General features: G+C 41.4%; 2 protein-coding genes across 4 annotated transcripts in view; one reads left to right on the top strand and one right to left on the bottom strand.

Annotated features, from left to right (window-relative positions):
- The window catches only part of SMG6 (SMG6 nonsense mediated mRNA decay factor), a 230580-nt gene extending 223853 nt beyond the window's left edge, over window positions 1-6727 (bottom strand). Inside the window, exons 1-4 of one of the 2 annotated variants that reach the window (XM_032429307.1) lie at window positions 6545-6727; window positions 2390-4130; window positions 1653-1845; window positions 1046-1156 (exon numbers count right to left, since the gene is read on the bottom strand). In XM_032429307.1, coding sequence (XP_032285198.1) covers window positions 1046-1156; window positions 1653-1845; window positions 2390-4130; window positions 6545-6632 — 2133 coding nt within the window. In that variant the 5' untranslated portion in view covers window positions 6633-6727. Of the gene's footprint in view, window positions 1-1045; window positions 1157-1652; window positions 1846-2389; window positions 4131-6288; window positions 6367-6544 lie in introns of those variants that run through there. The other variant, XM_032429306.1, reaches the window with a different exon arrangement.
- A 103-nt stretch (window positions 6728-6830) lies between these two features.
- On the top strand, window positions 6831-22324 carry SRR (serine racemase). Of its 2 annotated transcripts, XM_032428873.1 has the most exons (9): window positions 6831-6911; window positions 11977-12090; window positions 16927-17098; window positions 18579-18705; window positions 18900-19003; window positions 20745-20864; window positions 20989-21063; window positions 21549-21758; window positions 22086-22324. In XM_032428873.1, exons 2-9 carry the CDS (start codon window positions 12062-12064, stop codon window positions 22299-22301), a joined length of 1053 nt encoding a protein of 350 aa, XP_032284764.1. In that variant the 5' UTR covers window positions 6831-6911; window positions 11977-12061; the 3' UTR covers window positions 22302-22324. The 2 variants fall into 2 exon arrangements, with proteins under 2 accessions (XP_032284764.1, XP_032284765.1); XM_032428874.1 differs by lacking the exon at window positions 11977-12090 and having other exon boundaries at window positions 6842-6911.
- The last annotated feature ends 265 nt before the right edge of the window (window positions 22325-22589 follow it).

Raw genomic sequence — 22589 nt, forward strand, 5'->3', positions numbered from 1 at the left:
CATCCAATCCAATGGACACTTTCAGTAATAGCAGCATTCGCTGACTCTACAGCACTTGACAATTCTGCCCACCACCACCTTGAAATTTGATCCCCACCTCTCACTCTCTGGCTGACTGGCCAGTATCCCAGGATCCCAACTTCTGCTTCAACTATCACTTACACACTGATGACTTCTGAATCTATAGCACCAGCTTAGCTCTTTCCCCTGAGCTTCAAACAGACCAGAATATTCATCTGTTCATTTTCAAGTTCCTCTACTTACGCACAGCCAAAACTAAACTAACCTCTTCCTTCCCAGCCACTCTCCTAGGCCACAAATTGGGAGATGATCTAGACTCCTTATGCCTCCTATCTCATCATTCACACCAAATCAGCCAGCAAGTCAATTCTATTTCCCTTATATCTTTCCAATTTGTCTCCTCTTTTCCACCTCCACTACCTCTACCTTAGGTTCAGGCCCTCAACCTGACCCTCCTACCTCCACTCTCTTGCCCCAAATCATCCATTTGCCAGTGACTGGTTCTAAGAAGAAATCTATGCTATCCATTTAGTGAAAATCAAGCCATGGCTCCTCGCTGCTTTCAGAATAAAGTCCAAACTCTTCAGTATGGCATACAAAAGTTTTTGATCTATCCCTTTCTACTTCATTAGCTTTACCTCCTACAACAGCCCAACTCCACATTACAAAAACCAGCATATTGAACTTCTTACACTTTCCAACAAGGCCTGATTCTCTCTTGCTGTGCTCCGTACTGCCCCTTCCACTCCTAGTCAGGTTTCAAGACTTGACAGTCTCTCAGAAGTCTCCCTTGACTCCACCAGTCGGAATCAGAGCCATTTCACTCTGTGCCCCTTCCACACTGTATATATAACATTACCATGGTACTTATTACATGATAATTGCAGGTTTAATTGGTCTGTTCCCCCACTGGACTGTATCTTTTGTTTTGTATCCTCAACATCTAGCATAGTGCCTAGCACATAACACTAGACAAATGCTTACTAAATGGATGATTAAATTTAAGATAAAGAAGCTGGCTTACTGTCTTGCGTAATGGCTTGCTGCGAATGGCAAGACCATCCATGTAGTCCTCCAGTTTGAACTTGTAAGTAACCTGCAGCTTCTGAAGCAAACTATCAAAGAAGTCACTACCCTATAAAGACAAAAAATAAGAAACAGCTGAATCAGACTGTTCTGATCCAATCTACCCACCAGAAACTGGGGCAAGTAACCTGTCCACAGTTCTGCTAATATTTAGTCATCCCATGTAAAGAGAGGCATACACAGTATTTAATGGTCACCAACTAAACACAAGACAAATTCATAGTATTAGCCCCTCCATGGTTTTAAAAATATGAATACACACACACACACATACACAGACACACACCATACACACTTTCTCCCCCCACAGCACCCACCCCCAAACAAGACATTCAGAAAATTTTCAAGGTCAGAACTAACTCCAATTGCCAATAAGTTATGGTCCCAAGGAAGCAATAGGGTGGGTTAGGCCTAAACCCAAGAAAAGAGCATCAAGTTTTTAGTCAATGTTCTGCTATAAATCATCATATTTCAGGTGATAAAAACCCATCACAACTACAGAATGCTAAAGCCTTTATCCTGAGGACAAAAAGATGATGGTTTACCTCATCCAAGAGCTCCAAAAGTCTGTTCCGAATCTGTTCGGGGTTCTCAACATTTGGATCCTTGAGAAGCTGCCTGAACTTCTCAATCACCTGATAGAAAGCATTCTTCCACAGGATCTGATCCACATTCTGATTATCAGAGAACTCAATATCTAATAGGATACAGCGCTCATATAGCTGCAGCAGTTCAGCTCTGGAATAAAATACATGCAACTTCTAGCTCCAAATACACCATAAGAAAGGCTAAACCCAAGATCTGAGCTTCTTGCAAATTAAACACCTTCCTTGGCAGGAAATCCAAAATGCCACCAGGTATAGTACTCATTTGACTTTTTATTCTGCACAGCAGAATGTCATTCTAAAGACAGTTATGTCTAGGAAAATGATTTTTCCCCATATGCCTCCACCTAAATTTAACAGCTGAAATAAGATCTTCACCACAAGTTATATGTTGTTCACTTCTTGGCATTCTGGAAAGTCTTTCCTTTTCCATTTCCAGATTCCATGTTCTCTTAAAGATTTTTTTTCTTAAAGAAAAAGTGGGAAGCATAATCATTTCTAAGACAAGAAACCAAATTTTCTGTTCTTTTTTCCAACTGCTCCTTCCTTACAAAAATCAATGTGAAAGGGATTTAATGCCCAGTGCCCTGCCAAAACAGTTTCTACGCTCCTCCACCACAGGAGCCTACCCACCTCCAGCTTACCCCCACGTCCCTCTAGGACGGAACACAGCACACCTGAGCTGGGTCATCTTCTCCAGACCCTCAGGGCTGATGCGGTCCCTGGAGAGCAGGTTGCTGAGCTGCAGTTCCTGGTTGTCAGCCACCCGGAGAAGCCTATGTAGCTCCTGCTGCTGCATGTTCCTCATGTGCTGTTCCATCTCCTCAGGACTCATGGTGCTGGCAGGGAGGGGGCCACAGACATACTGTCCTGATGCAGTTGGGTAGCCTGGGTAGTAAGGCCCGGGGTACACACCATTTGTAGGGCCCACAGGGTACTGCAGAGGGCTATAGCCCGTATAAGGATACTGAGAGGCAGGGCCTGGTGTCCGGGGGTAATAATAGGGGTTGTCAGAGTTTTGAAACTTATAGTAAGATGCTTGGGCTTGGCGGGAATCACCCCAAGAGGTAGGGCTGACTTCATCATCAGTGTCTAAGAAATGTAGCTGGGGCGTCTGGCTCTTTAGAGCAGGTTTCTGATCAGGATTGTTTGGGTCCCATAATCGTCGAGTGGTGCCTCCTCGGCCCCAACTCCGAGATCCCTTACTACCAGATCCAAATAAAAGCCGAGGTCCCAAAGGTGCAGATTCTGGAGAACCGGCTGAACTGACAGATAGGGTGGTATGGGCAGGCAGAATCAGAATGCCACGACCACGGCCTCGAAGTTCTTGTTTCAGGTTTTTGGACTCCTGCTTCTCAGAGCCTTTGCCCCCACTGCTCAGGCCTTTGTCAAGCTTTATCCTATCCACATCCTCCCTGGCTGATCTCACGAGGGGGGAATCTTTGTTCATGGTTTCTGCATCAAAAGTGACACGAAGAGTGCCTCGATTTTCTTTCCCATTGCTTTTCTGCTCTCCCTCCCCACGGCCAGACCAGCTTCTTTCTAAATGTTTCTTCCTTTCCGAGCTCCTCCTGGGCCCATCGGGCTCATCGATTCTGTCCTCATCTAAAGAGTCAGTTGAGGACATAGATACTTGCTTCTTCAGTCGTGGCCTCTCCTTGGTCCGATCCTGTCGGCGGCGGCGACATCCACAATCAGTCAGGCCAGCCCCCTCAGCACTGTTGTTGCTGCCAGCCGAGCTGGTACTACAAGTGCGGTAGCGGTTCCTTCGTTTGTCTGAGCGGGAGTAGCGCTTTGCTGAACCCGGCTTCCCCTGTGCCAGGTCATCGGTCACTTTCTTTATCCCCTCCCCCTTCTCAATCCTCTTTCCTTTTTCTCCCTTTGCAGCCCTTATTCTGTCACCATTTAGGCCTTTTTCTGCCTCATCTTTGTCTGGTTTATTCACAACCTCCTCTTTCACATTTCCCCTATACTCATCTTCTTCTACTCTCAATTGCTCCACCTGGTTGAGGATTTCTTCCTCACCCACCCTGCTAGTCGATTCTTTGGTAAGAGTCTGCAAACGCCTTCCAGGCTGGTAGATCTGCATGTCAGGTTTCTTTGTTCTCTTGATAATTCTTAGACTTCGATCCTCTTGTCCAGAAGTCCTAGGAAAGGACTCCTGTGCCCCAATATTTTCTGGGTCTACAGGACCATTTTGATGTTGGTTATCCAGTTCCTTGCACACATCTTTAATGAGCTGTGTACCATTTCCAACAGCAGAGGAATCTCTGTCGTTAATAATTTCATCCTTAAATTCGTCACTCCCAGAAGGTTCCTTGATTTTAGGTTTGTTCCTCAATCGGGAAAGACCAGGCTTATAGATTTCCAGATCTGGGCGCCGGTTATCTCTGCGCTGCCTGGGCTCCTTCATGTTTTCTATGATGTTGGAGAGAGTGTTGGGAAGGAACAGGTAGAAGAAAGGAACAAGTAGAAGAAAAGAATAAAAGGGGAGGGAAGGAAAAAAAACTGTCATTCTGGTTAAATAACAGAAAAGCCAAGCAAGAACAACACATCGAAATGCTAATACTGGCGAACATGGAAGGAAATTTCTGAAGCAGCAGAAATTCTACTAGGTTTACAGTACTTGTTTAGCAATTGGCAAGGCTAAGAACTTCATTATGTTAGAACTATCTACACTTGAATTAGGGAAATAGGAAAAACAGTAACAACAACAACAACAACATACTCTCTTGTGTTACCCAAGTCATATCCAGATGTCCAAGACCTCAAACTACCTTATCATTGCCAGAATAAAAGATCTCTAACTATTTGAACATCAAACTGTTCTCTGCTATGGAGCCCTTGGATCCATTTTAGTCTTTTCTTCTAGTGCTTCTAACATTTTTCCAGGGTGGCTAAGCCCTTTTTAACATAGTAGTAGTAGCTGGGGATAAAGGAGAAAAAGAGGGGTATGCACAACAATCCACAGTTCTGGACATCTCTGGGGGGGGGGGGAAATGTGCAACTCCAGTCTCTGAACTTGACCAGGACAATCCTCTTCTTTTAGGATACCAATTGCCCAAACACATACCTCTTATTGAAGCAAACAGGAAGCAGTTCCTTTCACATTCTTCAACTCCACTCATGCTCACCAACTCTCTAACAGCAGCCAGCAGTCATTCCAAGGAAATACTGCTCAGACTATCATCATTAGAATACTGCGACTAACTGCTACTATGATGTGGAATATGAGAAGGAAAAAGTTCCATAAAGGAGCTTTCTCTGGAGGATGATGGAAGTATTGTGACATGCTTTCAAAATACCAAGGACTGTAGTACTTAAAAATAAGGGTACAGGACTTTCGAAACTACTCTCCAGGCTCCCTACACTTACTGAATGACAGATAAGCAAGTATCTATTTTTTGTATCTGTTACCTTTACCTATTAAGGGGAGAGACTACTACAAATAGCCACTAAACTTGTCAATGGGAAACTGACAGCAATTACTGAGATTATAGAGTACTCAAAACAGAATGCTTTATAAAATCCTAGTATTGTTCTATAAACACCAATACAAACAAGCCCATAACAGGAATAAATAATATCCTCCAGCATTTAACTCATAGGTGTAACAAAACAGAAAGACGCAAAAACACAAAACCTCTGCCTCAGTATTTTCAAAAGCTTTATTAAAAAAACATTTCTTCAGGGCGCCTGGGTGGCTCAGTTGGTTGGGCGACTGCCTTCGGCTCAGGTCATGATCCTGGAGTCCCTGGATCGAGTCCCGCATCGGCCTCCCTGCTCGGCAGGGAGTCTGCTTCTCCCTCTGACCCTCCCCCTTCTCATGTACTCGCTCTCTCTCATTCTCTCTCTCTCAAATAAATAAATAAAATCTTTAAAAAATAAAAAATAAAAAAAAAATAAAAAAACATTTCTTCAAGTGCAAATAAAGGCAAAGCAGCTTACCTCCAGAATAACTCACCCTCAGGAGCGTTTGTAACTTAAGTTAGAGGTGGGGAGGAGGAATGAGAAAAGCTACTACTACTCAGAGCAGAGGGAGAAAACACCCTGAATAATCCCATTCAACTGACCAACGAAAACCAATTTCACAGACTTTGGCCACAAGCCTGCAGAAGCACAACTACCATTCTACACAACTCCACCACCTAACAAAGGAGAGATGAGATACCAGAATCTTCCTTGGAGCTTTCCTGGTGTGGATGGAGACTTTAATTTGCAAGATGAGCATTCTCTCTGACAAAAACTGCTCCCACATATGCCAAAAGCAAACCAGAAGAGAGTCAGTCAGCTCTCTACCGGAGGTCCTGGATCCCTCCGGTGGCGCAAACTTCAGAACCCTGCCTTGGGGGAAAAAGTTCAGCAAGGAAGTCCCAAGCTGTTCAATCTTTCTCCTCGATTTCCCCAGCTCCTTCTCTCCAACTCTAAAGGATGACAGGGAAGGCATGCGGATGATTCCTCTGGGAACGATACATCCCGGGGCCTCCCCCAGACCCCAGCACCCGCTTCTCGCCGCGTCTCCTGACTGGAAATCACAAACTGCTCTGAGAAGGCTGGGGCAATGGGGAACAGTCACCTTCGCGGTGAGAAAGGGGGCGGAGGCAGGAACTCGGGTCGGGCTCTCCCGGAGGGGGCCGGGGCTGGCCGAGCCCAATTCCGCACTGGCCCTCGGGCTGGTGGGGCGGCCAGGGGACGGCCCTCGGCCCCCGCCCCCACTGCTGGGGGAAGGGGCGGGGGCTCAGGAGCGCCGCGGACTGAGCAGGGAGGAGGCAGAGGAGGAGAGGGAGGCGGGGCGGGCAGGCCCGGCCCAGGAGCTGGGCGGCGCGACTCACCTCTGCTCCCGGCCTGCGGCGCCAGAGCAGCCAGAATCCCTCGCAGCTCCGACGCGGAGATCCGGACACGCTCCAACCCCTCCGCCATCTTCGCGGCTGCTGCTACAGCTGCAGCCACTCCGCCGCCACCGCCGCGCGCAGCCAGGAAACCACGACGGACAGGCGGTGCGCGCGCTTACCCACCTCCCACCCGTGTCCCCGCCCCCTCCCGCCTTCCTCCCCTAACGACGGTGGCCGCACTGGGAGGAAAATCTCTGAACGCAAGTTCCGCGGCTCCAGAGAGCGGGGGAGGCGGGCGCTGCGCGTGCGCAGAGGTGTGGTCTGGAAGGAGAGCTGAGGCTGGAGTTGGGAACGCGGCGCCTGTGAGGTGAGGAGAGGCCCGGCCAAGGCAGGCCAGGCGACGCGGGCGTTCGCGGCGGTGGCTGCTGTTGCTGCTGTGGTGGCCATCGAGGACACTCGTGCTGGTCTGGGGCTCGGGCTGACGGAGACACCCCACAACCCGGCCGCCTCCAGTCATCTTAGGCCAGGGTCTCCCGCCACAGGCCCGGACTAGGGCCCCAGGCTTTTACTTGAGGATCTTAAAGGTCTTGTAAGAGCAGTTATTATCCGTCTCCCCCATCTGTTTTTTAGATGAGGAAACTGAGTCCTAGGGAAGCGTAGCAAATTGCCCAGGGTGACACAGTGGATAAGTATCAGAGTATCAGTCTTTTCCTTTATGGCGGACTACATCCCCAAGACCCCTGACTTTCCCCACCCCCCGACTTTTCTTTTTGTAAAAAAATACAGTAAAGTTGGCTCTTGCTGAGGGAAGGTTGTGTGGAAGTAAATCAAGAGGTATTGTAAGTCGACTTGGGAAGTTCTGTATCATTGTGGATTCTTGGAAAAATTACTTGACTTCCCTGGATCTGTGGTGGTGGTTTTGTTTTTTACATCTTTAAAATGTAACTGGATCAGAAGACTGGAGTTTAACTTCTTGTTCCTGAGCCCCTGTTCAGAACTGTGTGAAACTCCCTCTCCCAAGGCTGTTCCCTCCACCTGTTGCTCCTTACCAATCCCATACAGTCTATTGGACCTCTACACCATCAAAGAATAGTTACCAATAATTTTCCTTAGACTGGGTCTAAAAGATTTGAACAATCTCTGACAGAACTCGTTCAGTCCCTATTATGTGACACACATTTTGCCACCAAAGGCTAAGCAGATGGATAAAGTCAATAGATATGTGAAAAGATCCAGTGTTTCAAAAGAAGGAGATTAATTTGAGTGGTCAGAGCAAATGGCAATCTTTAAAACATACAAACGAAATAGGAAGAAATATTAAAAACTATAATTCTTTTTTAAATTTATTTGAGAGAGAGCAGGAGTGGGGGGAGGGGCAGAGGGAGAAGCGGACTCCCAGCTGACCAGGGAGCTGGATGAGGGGCTGGGTGCCAGGACCTTGGGATCATGATCTGAGCCAAAGGCAGATGCTCAACTGACTGAGCCACCCAGGCACCCCAAAACTAATACGTTTTAACTTTGAAGTTAGGACATTACATCAATTTTTTTTTCAAAAGATGGAAAAATAATCTGAACAAAATTCTTAGGAAAAACATGATTGCCAAATTAATGCAACAGTCTCTGTACTGCAGATGAGATATGTCAAAAGTTTAACCAGCTCAAGAGAATTTACCAGAACTCAGAGGGGAAAATATAATATAAAACTATGAGAGACAAGAATAGAAGACATGGAGAATGGATCCAGAAAACTAATAATAAAATACAAGTTCCAGAAGGTGATAACAGAACTGACTGAGGAGAAGCAGGAATCAAAGAAATAATAAAAGAAAATTTACTAAGTTGATGGGAAAATTTAAATTTAAGACTTAAATTTAGCCCTCAAATTTAAAGGTTTATGAAATAACAAGGTAAAAATAAATGAACAATCCTTTTTAGACCTGTATTACAATGAAAGCTTCTGAGTTTAAAGAATTAAAATGTGTTTGACATGAAACAGTCAAGATATATAATTAAAAAAAAAAATTTAAAGCCAGTTGCAGAACAATATATAGAGTATAGTACTATCTGAGTGCAGCAAAAAACCATTTATTGTATATGTAAGTTTCTATATAAATACATCCTAAAAAGGTGTGCAAGAAAACATACTAAACTTTTTTTTTTTTTTAAAGATTTTATTCATTTATTTGACAGAGAGAGACACAGCGAGAGAGGGAACACAAGCAGGGGGAGTGGGAGAGGGAGAAGCAGGCTCCCCGCAGAGCAGGGAGCCTGATGCGGGGCTCGATCCCAGGACCCCAGGATCATGACCTGAGCCCAAGGCAGACGCCTAACGACTGAGCCACCCAGGCGCCCCCATACTAAACTTTTTAAAGTGGTTATCTTTGTAGAAGAGAATAGATTTAAGGGTTAGAGAGTGGAAGGTCTTTATATTTCTTAATGGTTTAAATTCTTACAGTAGGAATTTGGTCACATATGGGTAATCCAAAAAATAACAAGTTTGTATAGTGGAGAAGGGAAGAATTCAAATTCTTTTTTTTTTTTTTAAGATTTTATTTATTCATTTGAGAAAGAGTGATAGAGAGCACAAGCAGCGAATGGCTGCATGAGGAAAGGAAGAAGCAGACTCCCCGCTGAGCAGGGAGCCTGATGCAGGGCACAATCCCAGGATCCTGGGATCATGACCCAAGCTCAAGGCACACACTCAACCTGTCTGAGCCACCCAGGTGCCCTGGAAGGAATTCAGTTTCTAAAAACAAAAACTGTACAGGTCATGTTTGCTGAGCACAGAGTAGTAAAACTAGAAATGAATAATCAAAAATTAAGCAAAATCTAGCTACTTGGAAATTTTTTTAAACAAATTTTATATTTTTTAAAGATTTTATTTACTTGAGAGCACAAGAGGGCGGAGGATCAGAGGGAGAAGCAGACTCCCTGCTCAGTTGCTTAACCAACTGAGCCACCCAGATGCCCTAAACATAAATTTTAAATAACTCATAGGTCAAAAAGTAAACAAAGCTAAGATTGTGGATTCTTTAAAAATTAAAATGGGGGGGCCCCTGGGTGGCTTAGTCGTTGGGCGTCTGCCTTCAGCTCGGGTTGTGATCCCAGGGTCCTGGGATCAAGCCCCACGTCCGGCTCCCTGCTCGGCGGGGAGCCTGCTTCTCCCTCGCCCACCCCCCCTGCTTGTGTTCCCTCTCTGGCTGTCTCTTTCTCTGTCAAACAAATAAATAAAATCTTTAAAAAAAATTAAAATTGGGGCACCTGGGTGGCTAAGTCAGTTGGGCATCTGCCTTCGGCTCAGGTTGTGATCCCAGGGTCCTGGGATTGAGCCCTGTATCAGGCTTTCTGCTCAGTGGGAAGTCTGCTCTCCCTCTGACCCTCCCCCCTCTCGTGGTCTCTCAACTAAATAAAATTTTTTTAAAAAATTAAAATTAATGAAAATATTGCATAGCAAAACCTATGGTATATCATTAAAGCAATACTCAGGAAAATTAATAGCCTGAGTGCTTATATTATTAATTTTAAAAGAAAGTGATCCAGTAATAGCACTTCTGGGTATTTACCCCCAAAATACAAAAACACTGATTCAAAGGGGATACTTGCACCTCTGTGTTTATTGCAGCAGTATTTACAATAGCCAAATTATTGAAGCAGCCCAAGTGTCCATCAACAAATGAATGGATACAGAAGATGTGGTATAGAGATACAATAGAATATTATTCAGCCATAAAAAAGAATGAAATTTTGCCATTTGCAAAAACAGGAATGGAGCTAAAGAGTATAAGGCTAAATGAAATAAGTCTGTTTGAGAAGACAAGTTAACATGATTTCACTCATGTGGAATTTAAGAAACGAAAAAGACAAACCAAGAAAAAGACTCTTAACTATAGAGAACTGATGGTTACCAGAGGGGAAGTTGGTGGGGGGATGGGTGAAATAGGTGAAGGGGATTAAAGAGTACACTTATCCTGATGAGCACTGAGTAATGTATAGAATTGTTGAATCACTATATTGTATACCCGAAACTAATATAACACTGTATGTAAACTATACTGGAATTAAAATTAAAAACTTAATTAAAAAAATAAATAAAATTTAAAATTAAAAAAAACTTAAAAGTGTTTAAAGAATGAAAATTAATAATGGGACACTTGGGTGGCTCAGTCGGTTAAACATCCAACTCTTGGTTTCAGCTAGGGTCATGATCTCGCAGTGGTGGGATTGAGCCCTGCATCAGGCTCCGTGATCAGTGCAGAGTCTGCTTCAGATTCTTTCTACCTCTCCCTCTGCCCCTTCCCCGATTGCACGTGCTCTCTCTAAAATGAATAAATAAGGGGCGCCTGGGTGGCTCAGTCGTTAAGCGGCTGCCTTCGGCTCAGGTCATGATTCCAGGTCCTGGGATCGAGCCCTGCATTGGGCTCCCTGCTACGCAGGAAGCCTGCTTCTCCCTCTCCCACTCTCCCTGCTTGTATTCCCGCTCTCGCTGTGTCTCTCTCTGTCAAATAAATAAATAAAATCTTTAAAAAAAATAAATAAAATGAATAAATAGAATCTTTTTTAAAAATGAAAATTAATAAGAATTATTAAACAAGAGAGAAAACAGAAGAAATAAAGATAAAATCAAATTAATAAAAGAAAAAGAATAGCACTTGATAAATTGAAGGGCTCATTTTTCAGAAATAGACATTAAAAATAGACACATTTCTGGCAAAGAAAAAAAGGACATCCTCTTAGATGTCTGATAAGTAATTCAAACGTATGAAATCTCTGATTTTCCCTTAAAATACTTGTTTGTTCACCAGCCATATCTCAATAAATTATGCCATCATCTAAGTCAAAACCCACCTCCCTCACTCCCCACATTTAATCCAATATCAGAATATGTGCCTTCTATCTCTGTAGTGGACAGCTATGGTATTCATTACCTCAACATTCTCATCTTTTCTCTTGAAAACTGCCCCCCCATTCTCACTCAGAAGTACCTTTTCTTTTTCTTTCCTTTTTTTCTTCTTCTCACTTTTGTTTGCTATTTTTCCCTCAGGTACAGAGATTTGAGGCAATCATACAATTTGGTTCACCCTTTCATCAACAAGTCATTTCTCATTTTATCTTTTTTTCCTTCATTCCAGTTATTCATGTTCCTTCCCTCCCTTCTTAGGTAGCCACTCTAATTGTGTTTAATATATGTCTTCGGTTATACATGTATCTTTGAATAATATATCATTTTATGTATGTGTTTTAAATGTACATAATTGATATTGCATTATAGAAATCATTGTTTCTTTTTCACGTTTCTGTAAATACTTCTGACTGTTGCATAGTATTGTCAAATGACCTCACACCTTTGGCCACTGGTCCTAAGCCAAGATGTGCCAATCAGAATCCTTATCCAGAATTTTTGAACTGAAACTAAGAAAAAAATCCCTTTCCAGTGTGGAAGCCATAAAACGTAAAACAGGAGCTGTCAGCAGCCAAATGTCCTGCCATGTGGAACCAGCTGGTCTGCAATGAAAAAGAATGAAGCCAACATGCAGAAAACAGCAGAGGTGAGAAACAATGAGAAAGTCCTGGAAAAATCTCAAGTCTCTGGTTCCAGTTTTTCCTGAAGTTTCATATTCCTGCCCTTCCCATGGTTCAACTCTTCCTGGATTCCATGAACCAGTAAATCTTATTACCTCCATCTTGTGCCTAAGCCAGTTCATATTGGGATTCTATGACTTGCAACCAAGAGGCCTAATTATAATCTCCAAAATGTATCTCGTGTGTGTGTGTGTGTGTGTGTGTGTGTGTGTGTGTGGTTTTTTCCTTAATTGTGGTAAAGTCCACATAACATGAAATATACCATTGTAACCATTTTTAAGTGTACAGTTCAGTAGTGTTAAGTGCATTGACATTGTTGTACAACCAATCTCCAGAACTGTTTTTATCTTGGAAAACTGAAACTATACAACTACCCACCCCCCCACCCCCAGCTTCTGGCAACCACCATTTTAGTTTCTGTTTATGAATCTGACTACTGTAGGTACCTCACATAAGTGTAATCATTACAGTATTTATTTCTTTGTGACTAGCTTATTTCACTTAGCATAATATCCCCAAGATTCATCCATGTAGCCTCTCAGAATTTCCTTCCTTTTTAAGGCTGAATGATACTCCATTGTATGTAACATACCACATTTTGTTTACTCATTGGGTTGCTCCCACCTTTTGGCTATTAAGAATAATGCTGCTATTAACATAGGTGTACAAATATATCTTTGAAACACTTTTTTAATTCTTTTGGGTATATACCCAGAAGTGGAATTGCTGGATCATATGGTAATTCTATGTTTAATTCTTTGAGGAACTACCATACTGTTCACAGCAGCTGCGCCATTTTGTATTTCCACCAAGAGTACACAAAAAGTCCAATGTCTCCACATCCTCGCCAACACTTGTTTGCTTAATAGTAGTCATCCTAGTAGGTGTAAGGTGGTATCTCACTGTGGTTTTCATTTGAATTTCCCTAATGATTAGTGATGTTGAGCATCTTTTCATGTGCTTGTGTCCATTTGTGTATCTTCTTTAGAGAAATGTCCATTCAAGTCCTTTGCCCATTTTTAATCAGATTTGTTTTTCCAAAATGTATCTTGATTATTTTTTCTACCCTCACTTTCACCATCCAAGCACCTGTGGATTTTCATGTAGACAATACTTCTTAAATGGACTCCCTGATTCCAATGTTATTTCTTTCCTTTTCATTCAGCATAATGTAGCCAGAGTGATTTTCTGAAAATACAAATTCTAACATGTCACTTAACCTGCTCAGAATTGTCCAATGGCATTCCATTGCTCTTCAGAAAAAAAAAAAAAATCCATGAGCCCTGGTCCCTTATGATGTAGACCCTGCCAATTTCACTCTCCTTCTCTCTTATCATACTCCCCTTTGATCACTATTTTCAGATACATTGTCCTTCTTTTAGTTTCTGGAATATGCCATATTCCTTTCCTCCGTAAAGCCTTCACACATACTCCCTCCACCTGAAACACTTTTCCATCTACTCTCCCCATTCACCTTATGGGTCATAACTTAAATTTCACTTCTCCATAGAGGACCTTCCTTAACCTCCTTCCTTGATCTAAATATCCTCCCATTATAGTATCTTAACACACTTCCCTGATATCACCTATCAATATTTGTAAATATGTATTTATTTTTGGATTATTTATTACACATCTCTCCACTAGATTATAAGCTTTAAGAGCAGAGACAAGTCTATTTTTCTAACACTATATCCCAGGATCAAATAATATCTGACATAAAGAGGTGCTCAATATTTGTTGATTGAATAAATGAATACCAAAGATAGGAAGAATGCTTAGAAATATTAATGTGTTCAGCTTTATACTAATACATTTGAAATTTTAAATTAGATGATTTCCCCAAAAAGTTAAATACAAATTACCAAAATTAATTCAGGCGGAAGTGGCAAATCTAGATAAACCAATTAGCTGTGAAGTCACTGAAAAAGTTACCAGAGGTAAAATTACGAGGTAAAGACAAATCATCTTTATTTGCAGATAGTGTGATTGGAGAGTGAACTATAAAACTATTAGATCTAACAAAGTAATCTACTTAAGTATCCTATTACATGCTAAATATACAAAAATTATTAATTTTCATATATATCATCAGTAAGCAATTTAAATACCTAATTAAAAATACCTTATCTCGGGACGCCTGAGTGGCTCAGTCAGTTGAACGGCTGCCTTTGGCTCAGGTCCTGATCCCAGTGTCCTGGGATCGGGTCCTGCATTGGGCTCCTTGCTCAGTGGGGAGCCTGCTTCTTCCTCTGCCCTTCCCCCTGCTTGTGCGTTCTTTCTCTCTCTCCGACAAATAAAATCTTTAAAAAAGCAACAAAAATATTTTGTACTTAGGCATAAATTTAATCAGATCTACACAGGACTTACATAATGAAAACCTTATTGAGAAACCTAAAACAAAAAGACTTTACTAAATTGAAAGACACCCATGGAAAGACACCCATGTTCATGGATGGGAAGGCTCAGTATTTTTAAATGTCAATTATGCTGCCAGTTCATTTGTATATCCTGAACTGGCAACCTTGTTAAAGGATTTTGAAAGTTCATTTGAAAGGATTGATGTATGAGAAAAGCCAATACATTTTAGAGTATTCGTGACAGAATGTATTAATACAGTGAACAGATGGAGAAGGAATTAGCAGTTTGATTAGTGGAACAAAATACAAAGTCCAGAAAGGTCCCAAGCGTTAATAGAAATTTATTTTTTTTTTTAAATCAGCTCAGTGTTGTGTTTTTTAAAGATTTTATTTATTCGACAGAGAGAGACAGCCAGAGAGGGAACACAAGCAGGGGGAGCGGAAATTTAGTTTTTGATAAACAGCATTTCAGGAAAAAATAGATGATTTGGTCGGAAGTGATATGTTAAAGATTCACAAAAGAATGTGGCCAATATACAGGAAAAAAATGTTTAATCACTAGTAAAGAAATATATATTCAAACTACTAGACATTTCATTAAATTGACAGATCAGAAATGATACAGCAGGGTGAAGGGAAAAAGGGCATTCCTTAGAAACTGCTGTTGGGAGTGTAAATTGATAAAATCTACAACTCCTCTGGAAGTCGGTTTGGCAGTGGGTATCAAATATCTTAGAAGTGTGCATACTTCTGGGGCGCCTGGGTGGCTCAGTTGGTTAAGCGACTGCCTTCGGCTCAGGTCATGATCCTGGAGTCCCGGGATCGAGTCCCACATCGGGCTCCCTGCTCAGCAGGGAGTCTGCTTCTCCCTCTGACCCTCCCCCCTCTCATGCTCTCTGTATCTCATTCTCTCTCTCAAATAAATAAATAAAATCTTTAAAAAAAAAAAAAAAAAAAAGTGTGCATACTTCTTGATGCAAAATGCCCTTTGGCAGAAGCTACCCACAAAGATCTTGCAACATATCTGTTCATTACATTATTATAGACAAAAGTTGTAGAAAAAAAGAATCTAAATGTTCAACAAGTTATGTAAAAAATTTTTTAGAACTGTGGTATTTTTGTTAAAAGCAGTAGCCATTTAAAATGTTGTGTATCTATTGATAAGCTAAGATTCATATTCATAATATTGTCTGAGAAAAAGCAAGTTACCAAATGTGTCAAAAAAGTTTTGTCTGTAGATGTATGGGGGCCTGGAAAGATAAGTCCTAGAACTTAGCAATTGTTTTGGGGGAGGAAACAGATCAAATTGTTTTTTTAATTGAACACACACTGCTTTTGTTTGTTCATAAAGAAGAATAAAGGGAAACTTCATGTTTAAATGCTACATTAAAAATAGTGAAAAACAGAAGCATAAGTTACTGAAAATTAATAATTATAGAAACTTCAAAGAAATTGAGCCAATTGGAATAGGAATAAACAAAATGTTATCTATGATTTTAACTGTCATATAATGTATGTATATTGAAGAAACAGGAGACAGAAAATGAACATAATTGATTAGGATGATAGGATTTTAAGCAATTTTTCCCCTTGTTAAATAATTTTTTTAAATAAAAATTTATAACAGATTTTGAACCCAGTTCATTCAAGCTTCACAATAATGATGAAAAATTAGAGACCAGTGACAGTGCCAAGAGATGGATGGTATGGGTGAGGGGTAAGCTTTAAGCCTTCCATAATCACCAATTATTTCCTATAAAGCTTAACCAGAAAAAAAAACCAACCTTATATTTACTAAGAAACACAGCTTCAAGACAAGTTCCTTTCTATACAGAGATTCTGGAGCCCCAGTACTAGAGACCATTCCATTAACACCACAGACCCCAGGTGTATTTTCCTGTGTTGTACATTTTCTTCCCCCACCCTTTTTTTTTTTGGGGAAAAAAAAATTTTTTTTAAAGATTTTATTTATTTATTTGAGAGAGAGAGACACAGCAAGAGAGGGAACACAAGCAGGGGGAGTGGGAGAGGGAGAAGCAGGCTTCCCGCTGAGCAGGGAGCTGATGCGGGGCTCGATCCCAGGACCCTGGGATCATGACCTGAGCCGAAGGCAGACGCTTAACGACTGAGCCACCCAGGCGCCCCTTTTTTGGAAATTTTTTAAGAGCAATTTAAGTTTCACAGCAAGATTGATGGGTAGTTGAGAGACTTCCCATATATCCCATACCCCCACAAAAGCAGAGCCTCCCCCATTATCAACATCCCCCACCAGAATGGGATTGTTACAATTGAACCTGCATTATGCATCATTACCAAATTCCATGGTTTACATTATTGTTCACTTTTGACATTCTGTGGGTCTGTTAGCCATTTTCAAAATCTTTTCATTAAACATATTGTCTCAGGCTTTGCTCTGACCCCTTTTTTATTCCTGGGTTTCAGAACCATGTGTGCTCAGTACTGCATCTCCTTTGCTGATGTTGAAAAAGCTCATGTCAACATTCAAGATTTTATTCACCTCACACCAGTGCTAACAAGTTTCATTTTGAATCAAGTAACAGGGCGCAATCTTTTCTTCAAATGTGAACTCTTCCAAAAAACTGGATCTTTTAAGGTAATAATGCCTTTTGATAATGTATCATGTATCTTTTCAAACCTCTTTCCCATACACATTTATTTGATCCTCCTGACCACCCAGTGAGGTAGGTAGAACTATTTTTATAGCTGAAGAAAGGGTTGTAGAAATTTTCCTTTGGTCAAGTGCTGGTTACTTAACATTACGGTGTTGATAAGCCACTTATAATTTCAAAATTTCTTATAATTGGGGTGATGATATAATTTACTCTCCAAACTAGAACATGTTTGAGAATGAAAGGGGCAACTTGTGGTTAAACCCAGGCAATAGACATTAGCCTCTATTATTGCAAGGCAACATGGGCAAGTGTGATCACCCTGTATACAACCAAGTTTAGGCATTCACTTTGTGTCAACTTGCTTTTCATTGATACCTTATTATGAATATAAAAGATCTAAATCTAGCTAAGCCCTCATACAATAAGATCTTTTTCTATGAAATATGTCAGAAAAGCATGCAACTCTTGATTTTGGGGTTGTGAGTTCAAGCCCCACATTGGGTGTAGAGATTACTTACATAAAATTTTAAAAACTTAAAAAGATAAAAGACTTCTGTATTGATTCACTGCAGTAATTTCTGTTAGTTGAGTTTTAGGATCCTTTCAGGTAAAAATCTGAAAGTTGAATTTAGCACTATGCCTGATAGGTATTAGTACCTGTTAAGTCGTAGTTTTAGGACTGCGTTTCCCCACCCATTAATGAGCACTTTATGAGTGTTTATGTTAAACACTATATTCTCTTTTGCCCTTTGTTTCTGCCATGGTTTATTTTTCATTCATCACACATCAAATACTTATTAACTATACTAGGCATACACACATGTATATACATACACAGTAGGTCTTGTACTATTATTCACACTTGCGGGGTAAGATAAGCTAGTCAACAACCAGGTTAATGACAAGTAACTTGAAAGATACAAATAAAATACCATAGAATGAAATGCCTAATTTTGCATGGGAGATGAAGGAAGTTGAACCCAGTGATGTTTGATCCAAATTTTATAGGTTGAGTACTTTTAGCCAGATCAGGGTGAAGGAAAAGAACTATATGTAGGTTACAGGGGTGTGAGCTAATCTGTAGGAGGGGAACTAAGCAATTTAGGATGGCTACAACGGTGACAGAAGCAGTAAATATGTTTTAAAAGACTGCAACTTGTAAGGAATTTGTACTTACAAAATAGGCAGTCAATAAAAAGATAACATTTTCAAAAGGTCACTTTCAAATTCTAGTGGAAATATTAGAGAATGATCCTTGGGGCAGGATCAGTTGAGGTTTGGTAAACATGCAAGTTGACAAATGAGGCTTCACCAAGGTAGTGGCAAAGACACGAGATATTTCAGAGGCACAATCAATAAGATGTCGTGATCGAATGGATGTGTGGTGTTAGGAAGAGAAAATCTAGGAAAGCTCCTTGGTGTTTTGAAAAGAAACTTTTGGTTTCACCATCCCTTTTCCAGATTCGTGGTGCCCTTAATGCAATCAAAGGCTTGACTCCTGCCACCTCAGAAGAGAAGCCCAAAGCTGTGGTTACTCACAGCAGTGGAAACCATGGCCAGGCTCTCGCCTATGCTGCCAAATTGGAAGGTACTTGACTAACTTCTCAGGGTACTGGGTAGGATCATCAGAGAAGAGTGGAAAAGTATTCTTACTCAGTGAGATTGGTGATTACTGTGAGAAAGTTATTTCCAGGTTCTTATCTCATTATAAGCAAATTGAACAGAAGTTTCTATCCTAAATTCTCCTGATTCATACTAACTAAACGTGTTTCTCCCCTCCAGGGATTCCTGCTTATATTGTGGTGCCCCAAACAGCTCCCAATTGTAAAAAATTGGCAATACAAGCCTATGGAGCCTCCATAGTGTACAGTGAACAGAGTGATGAGGTAAGGAAGAGAGCAGTGTTCAGCATCACCTTAACATTTTCACCATCAAATGAAACTTCTCTTCCTAGCCTACCGGCTGTTTCTTCTATCTCCTATGTTTCCTCTTCACCTTTCAATGTTAGCATACCCAACCTTTTGTCTACCTATACTCACTCAGATGAGATCATTAATCTCAGTTTAAAATATCACCTATACTCTGGGGTGCCTGGGCGGCTCAGTCAGTTGGGTTACCAACTCTTGGTTTCGGCTCAGGTCATGGTCTCAGTGTGGTGGGATTGAGCCGTGTGGGGCCCCACACTTGGCAGGGAGTCTGCCTCTCTCCCTCTGCCCCTCCCCCTGCTCTCGCTCTCTCTCAAATAAATAAAATCTTTAAAAAATATATGAAAAAAAAATATCACCTGTACTTTTTTTTTTTTTAAGATTTTATTTATTTATTTGACAGAGACACAGCGAGAGAAGGAACACAAGCAGGGGGAGTGGGAGAGAGAGAAGCAGGCTTCCTGTGGAGCAGAGAGCCCGATGCGGGGCTCGATCCCAGGACCCTGGGATCATGACCTGAGCCGAAGGCAGACACTTAACGACTGAGCCACCCAGGTGCCCCTATCACCTGTACTCTTAACTCCAGTCCTGACCTTTGCCCTTAACCCAGACTTATATTGTCCAATGATTACCTGATATTCCCTCTTGGACTGTCTTAATAGGCTTCTCAAACTTACCATGTCTAAAACCAAACTCCTGATCTTCCTCCCCAGTGCTGCTCCTCTTCCAGTCTTCCCCATCTCAGTAAATGGCAACTTTTATCCTTCTAGTTGCTCAAAATAAATGAAGTCACCTTTGAGAATTCTCCCACATCCTGCATCCAAATCTTAGTCCTACTTTCAAATCATTTCCATTATCCAGGGCACGTGGCTGGCTCAGTTGGAAGAGTATGTGACTCTCGATCTCAGGGTCGTGAGTTCAAGCCCCATGTTGGATGTAGGTAACTTAAAAATAAATAAATAAACTTAAAATATCGTTTCTATTATCCAACTACTTCTAACAGCCTTTATCATCAATGCCCTAATTCAAATGAACATCAGTTTTCACCTAGATACAGTAGCCTAAGTGGTCTCTCTTCTTCCACCCTTGCCCAACTAGTCTGTTTTCTAAAAAACAACCACAACTATCCATTTAATAAGTTAAAACTTGTCTCGTCAGTTGAAAATCCTCTTATGGTTTCCCATCTTATACACAGTGGTAACCAAAATTCTTGCAATCATTTAAGGCCTGGATGAATTGGCCCATTTCAATCTTTCTGACATCATCTCCCATTATTACTGTCCCACCAAACATTCCACACCAACCACACTAACTTAGCCTTTTCTCAGAAAAGCCAAGCACTCCTACTTTGTGGTCTTTGCACTTGCTATTATTCTCCCCCTGGAATATTCTGGAGATCCACAGCACTTGTTCCAACCTATTAAAATGTCACACTACCAGAGGCCCTTCCTGAACACCCTCTATAAAAGACATTCTCCATAGCATTTAGACATACCATATATTCACTTATATGCCACCTCTCCCCATCGTATTAGAACATAACTCCACTGAGTACAGGGACTAGTTTGTTCACTGTTACATCCCCAGTGCCCAAAAAAAGTCTGAAAAAAGAAAGATGGCTAATAGTGTTAAATGACTAAATCTAACTTGTTGGGAACTCTTAAATACAAAACGAACATGTTAGTTTAATGTACTCTTTCAGTCCAGAGAAAATGTTACAAGAAGAATTATGGAAGAAACAGAAGGCATCATGGTACATCCCAACCAGGAGCCTGCAGTGATAGCTGGGCAAGGGACAATTGCCATGGAAGTACTAAACCAGGTAAGAACTGTTAATTCTTGTTTAGCCACCGGTAAAGCTGCTGTTTGGCTGTACAATTATTTTATGTACATATAAAACTGGTTATTAATAGACCTATTTATACTTTGTATTCTTTTCACTAAAGGTACCCTTGGTAGATGCGCTGGTGGTACCTGTAGGAGGAGGAGGAATGGTTGCTGGAATAGCAATTACAGTTAAGGTAAAAAAAATAGCTTCTGGAGAACTCCCCACTTCAGACATAGAGAATTTTATTTTACATCATAGTACATTGCGGATACTTGGCTCAACATTCCCAATTGCTGTTCCTTCCCATCAACCCTTGGCACTTGAAATGGAAGGCTCTTCTCTGCTTCACTACCCTGTTCTTAATCTGTAACAACTTTACAGGGCAAAAGCAGTTACAATGAGTGGCATCTCAGTCCTTTCTCTGAATTCCACCTCAACAACCCACTATCCAAGTCAGGGGCTACTCTTTTCCCTAGTTACCAGTAGAACCAGATGTGATCTAAGCAACTAAAGGCTAGTATTAGGCATATACTTTAAAATGCTTGAAGGTCTATTTTTATTACATCAAGGGAAAGGCTCTTGAACAGAAAATGAGTTACCTATATTGCCTATTTTACTACAGGTATGCAGGCAAAATGCTGTGGCTGGTTTTAAAATGTCTAATATTCCTCTTCTCAGGCTCTGAGACCTACTGTGAAGGTATATGCTGCTGAACCCCTGAATGCAGATGACTGCTACCAGTCTAAGCTGAAAGGGGAACTGACTCCTAATCCCTGTCCTCCAGAAACCATAGCAGATGGTGTCAAATCCAGCATTGGCTTAAACACCTGGCCTATTATAAGGGACCTTGTTGATGATGTCTTCACAGTCACAGAGGATGAGATTAAGGTGAGGCTCTGATAGGAAAGGAAAATACGAAAGAATGGAGCAATTTCTTAGGCAAAAGAGTCTTCTGTTGAGTAGCAACTTGCTCCCTGGGGACTTGACTACGTGACTTCATGACGTGGGATGGTGCCCCAGATGTATTAAGACAACCCTCTCAACAGTAGAAGCAGAGTTAGGATGGGAAAAAAGCCCTGCCTTTCATTGGCGAGCATATACATATGGCCAAGAAGAGGTCAGACTGGGTATATAACCCCATCTGGCCTTTAATTGTAAATAGGCTCTTTCCCCTTTTCCCATTTCACTAATTCTTACTCCCTTCCATACCAACAGTATGCAACCCAGCTGGTGTGGGAGAGGATGAAACTGCTTATTGAACCTACAGCTGGTGTTGGAGTCGCTGCTGTGCTGTCTCAGCATTTTCAAACAGTTTCCCCAGAAGTAAAGAACATTTGTATTGTGCTCAGTGGTGGAAACGTAGACCTAACCTCTCTAACTTGGGTGAAGCAGGCTGAAAGGCCAGCTCCTTATCAATCTGTTTTTGTTTAGTTTATGCAAAAGAGATGGCATTCAGTATCTCTAAACACTTGGAAATTTTGTTTCCTGGTTACTTTAACTTCCTATATTCTTCTCTTAAACAGCTTTCAAATTCCTAACGGAGAGTGGATGTTTCAGTAATAGTTGTTTTTTCTTTTTTAACTAAGTAGCAAGAGAAAAACATCCATAGTTTACTGAGACACCTTGTCAAGGCCAAGAAAAGCCTTTTGCAAAAAGGCAGTAGACCTCTAGGCTAAAGTAGAAAACACAAACTTTGCCTAATTACAACCTGTAGGCTCC

This window comes from Phoca vitulina, unplaced genomic scaffold (genome assembly GCF_004348235.1).
Source record: "Phoca vitulina isolate PV1807 unplaced genomic scaffold, GSC_HSeal_1.0 scaffold40, whole genome shotgun sequence".
Lineage (NCBI taxonomy): Eukaryota > Metazoa > Chordata > Mammalia > Carnivora > Phocidae > Phoca > Phoca vitulina.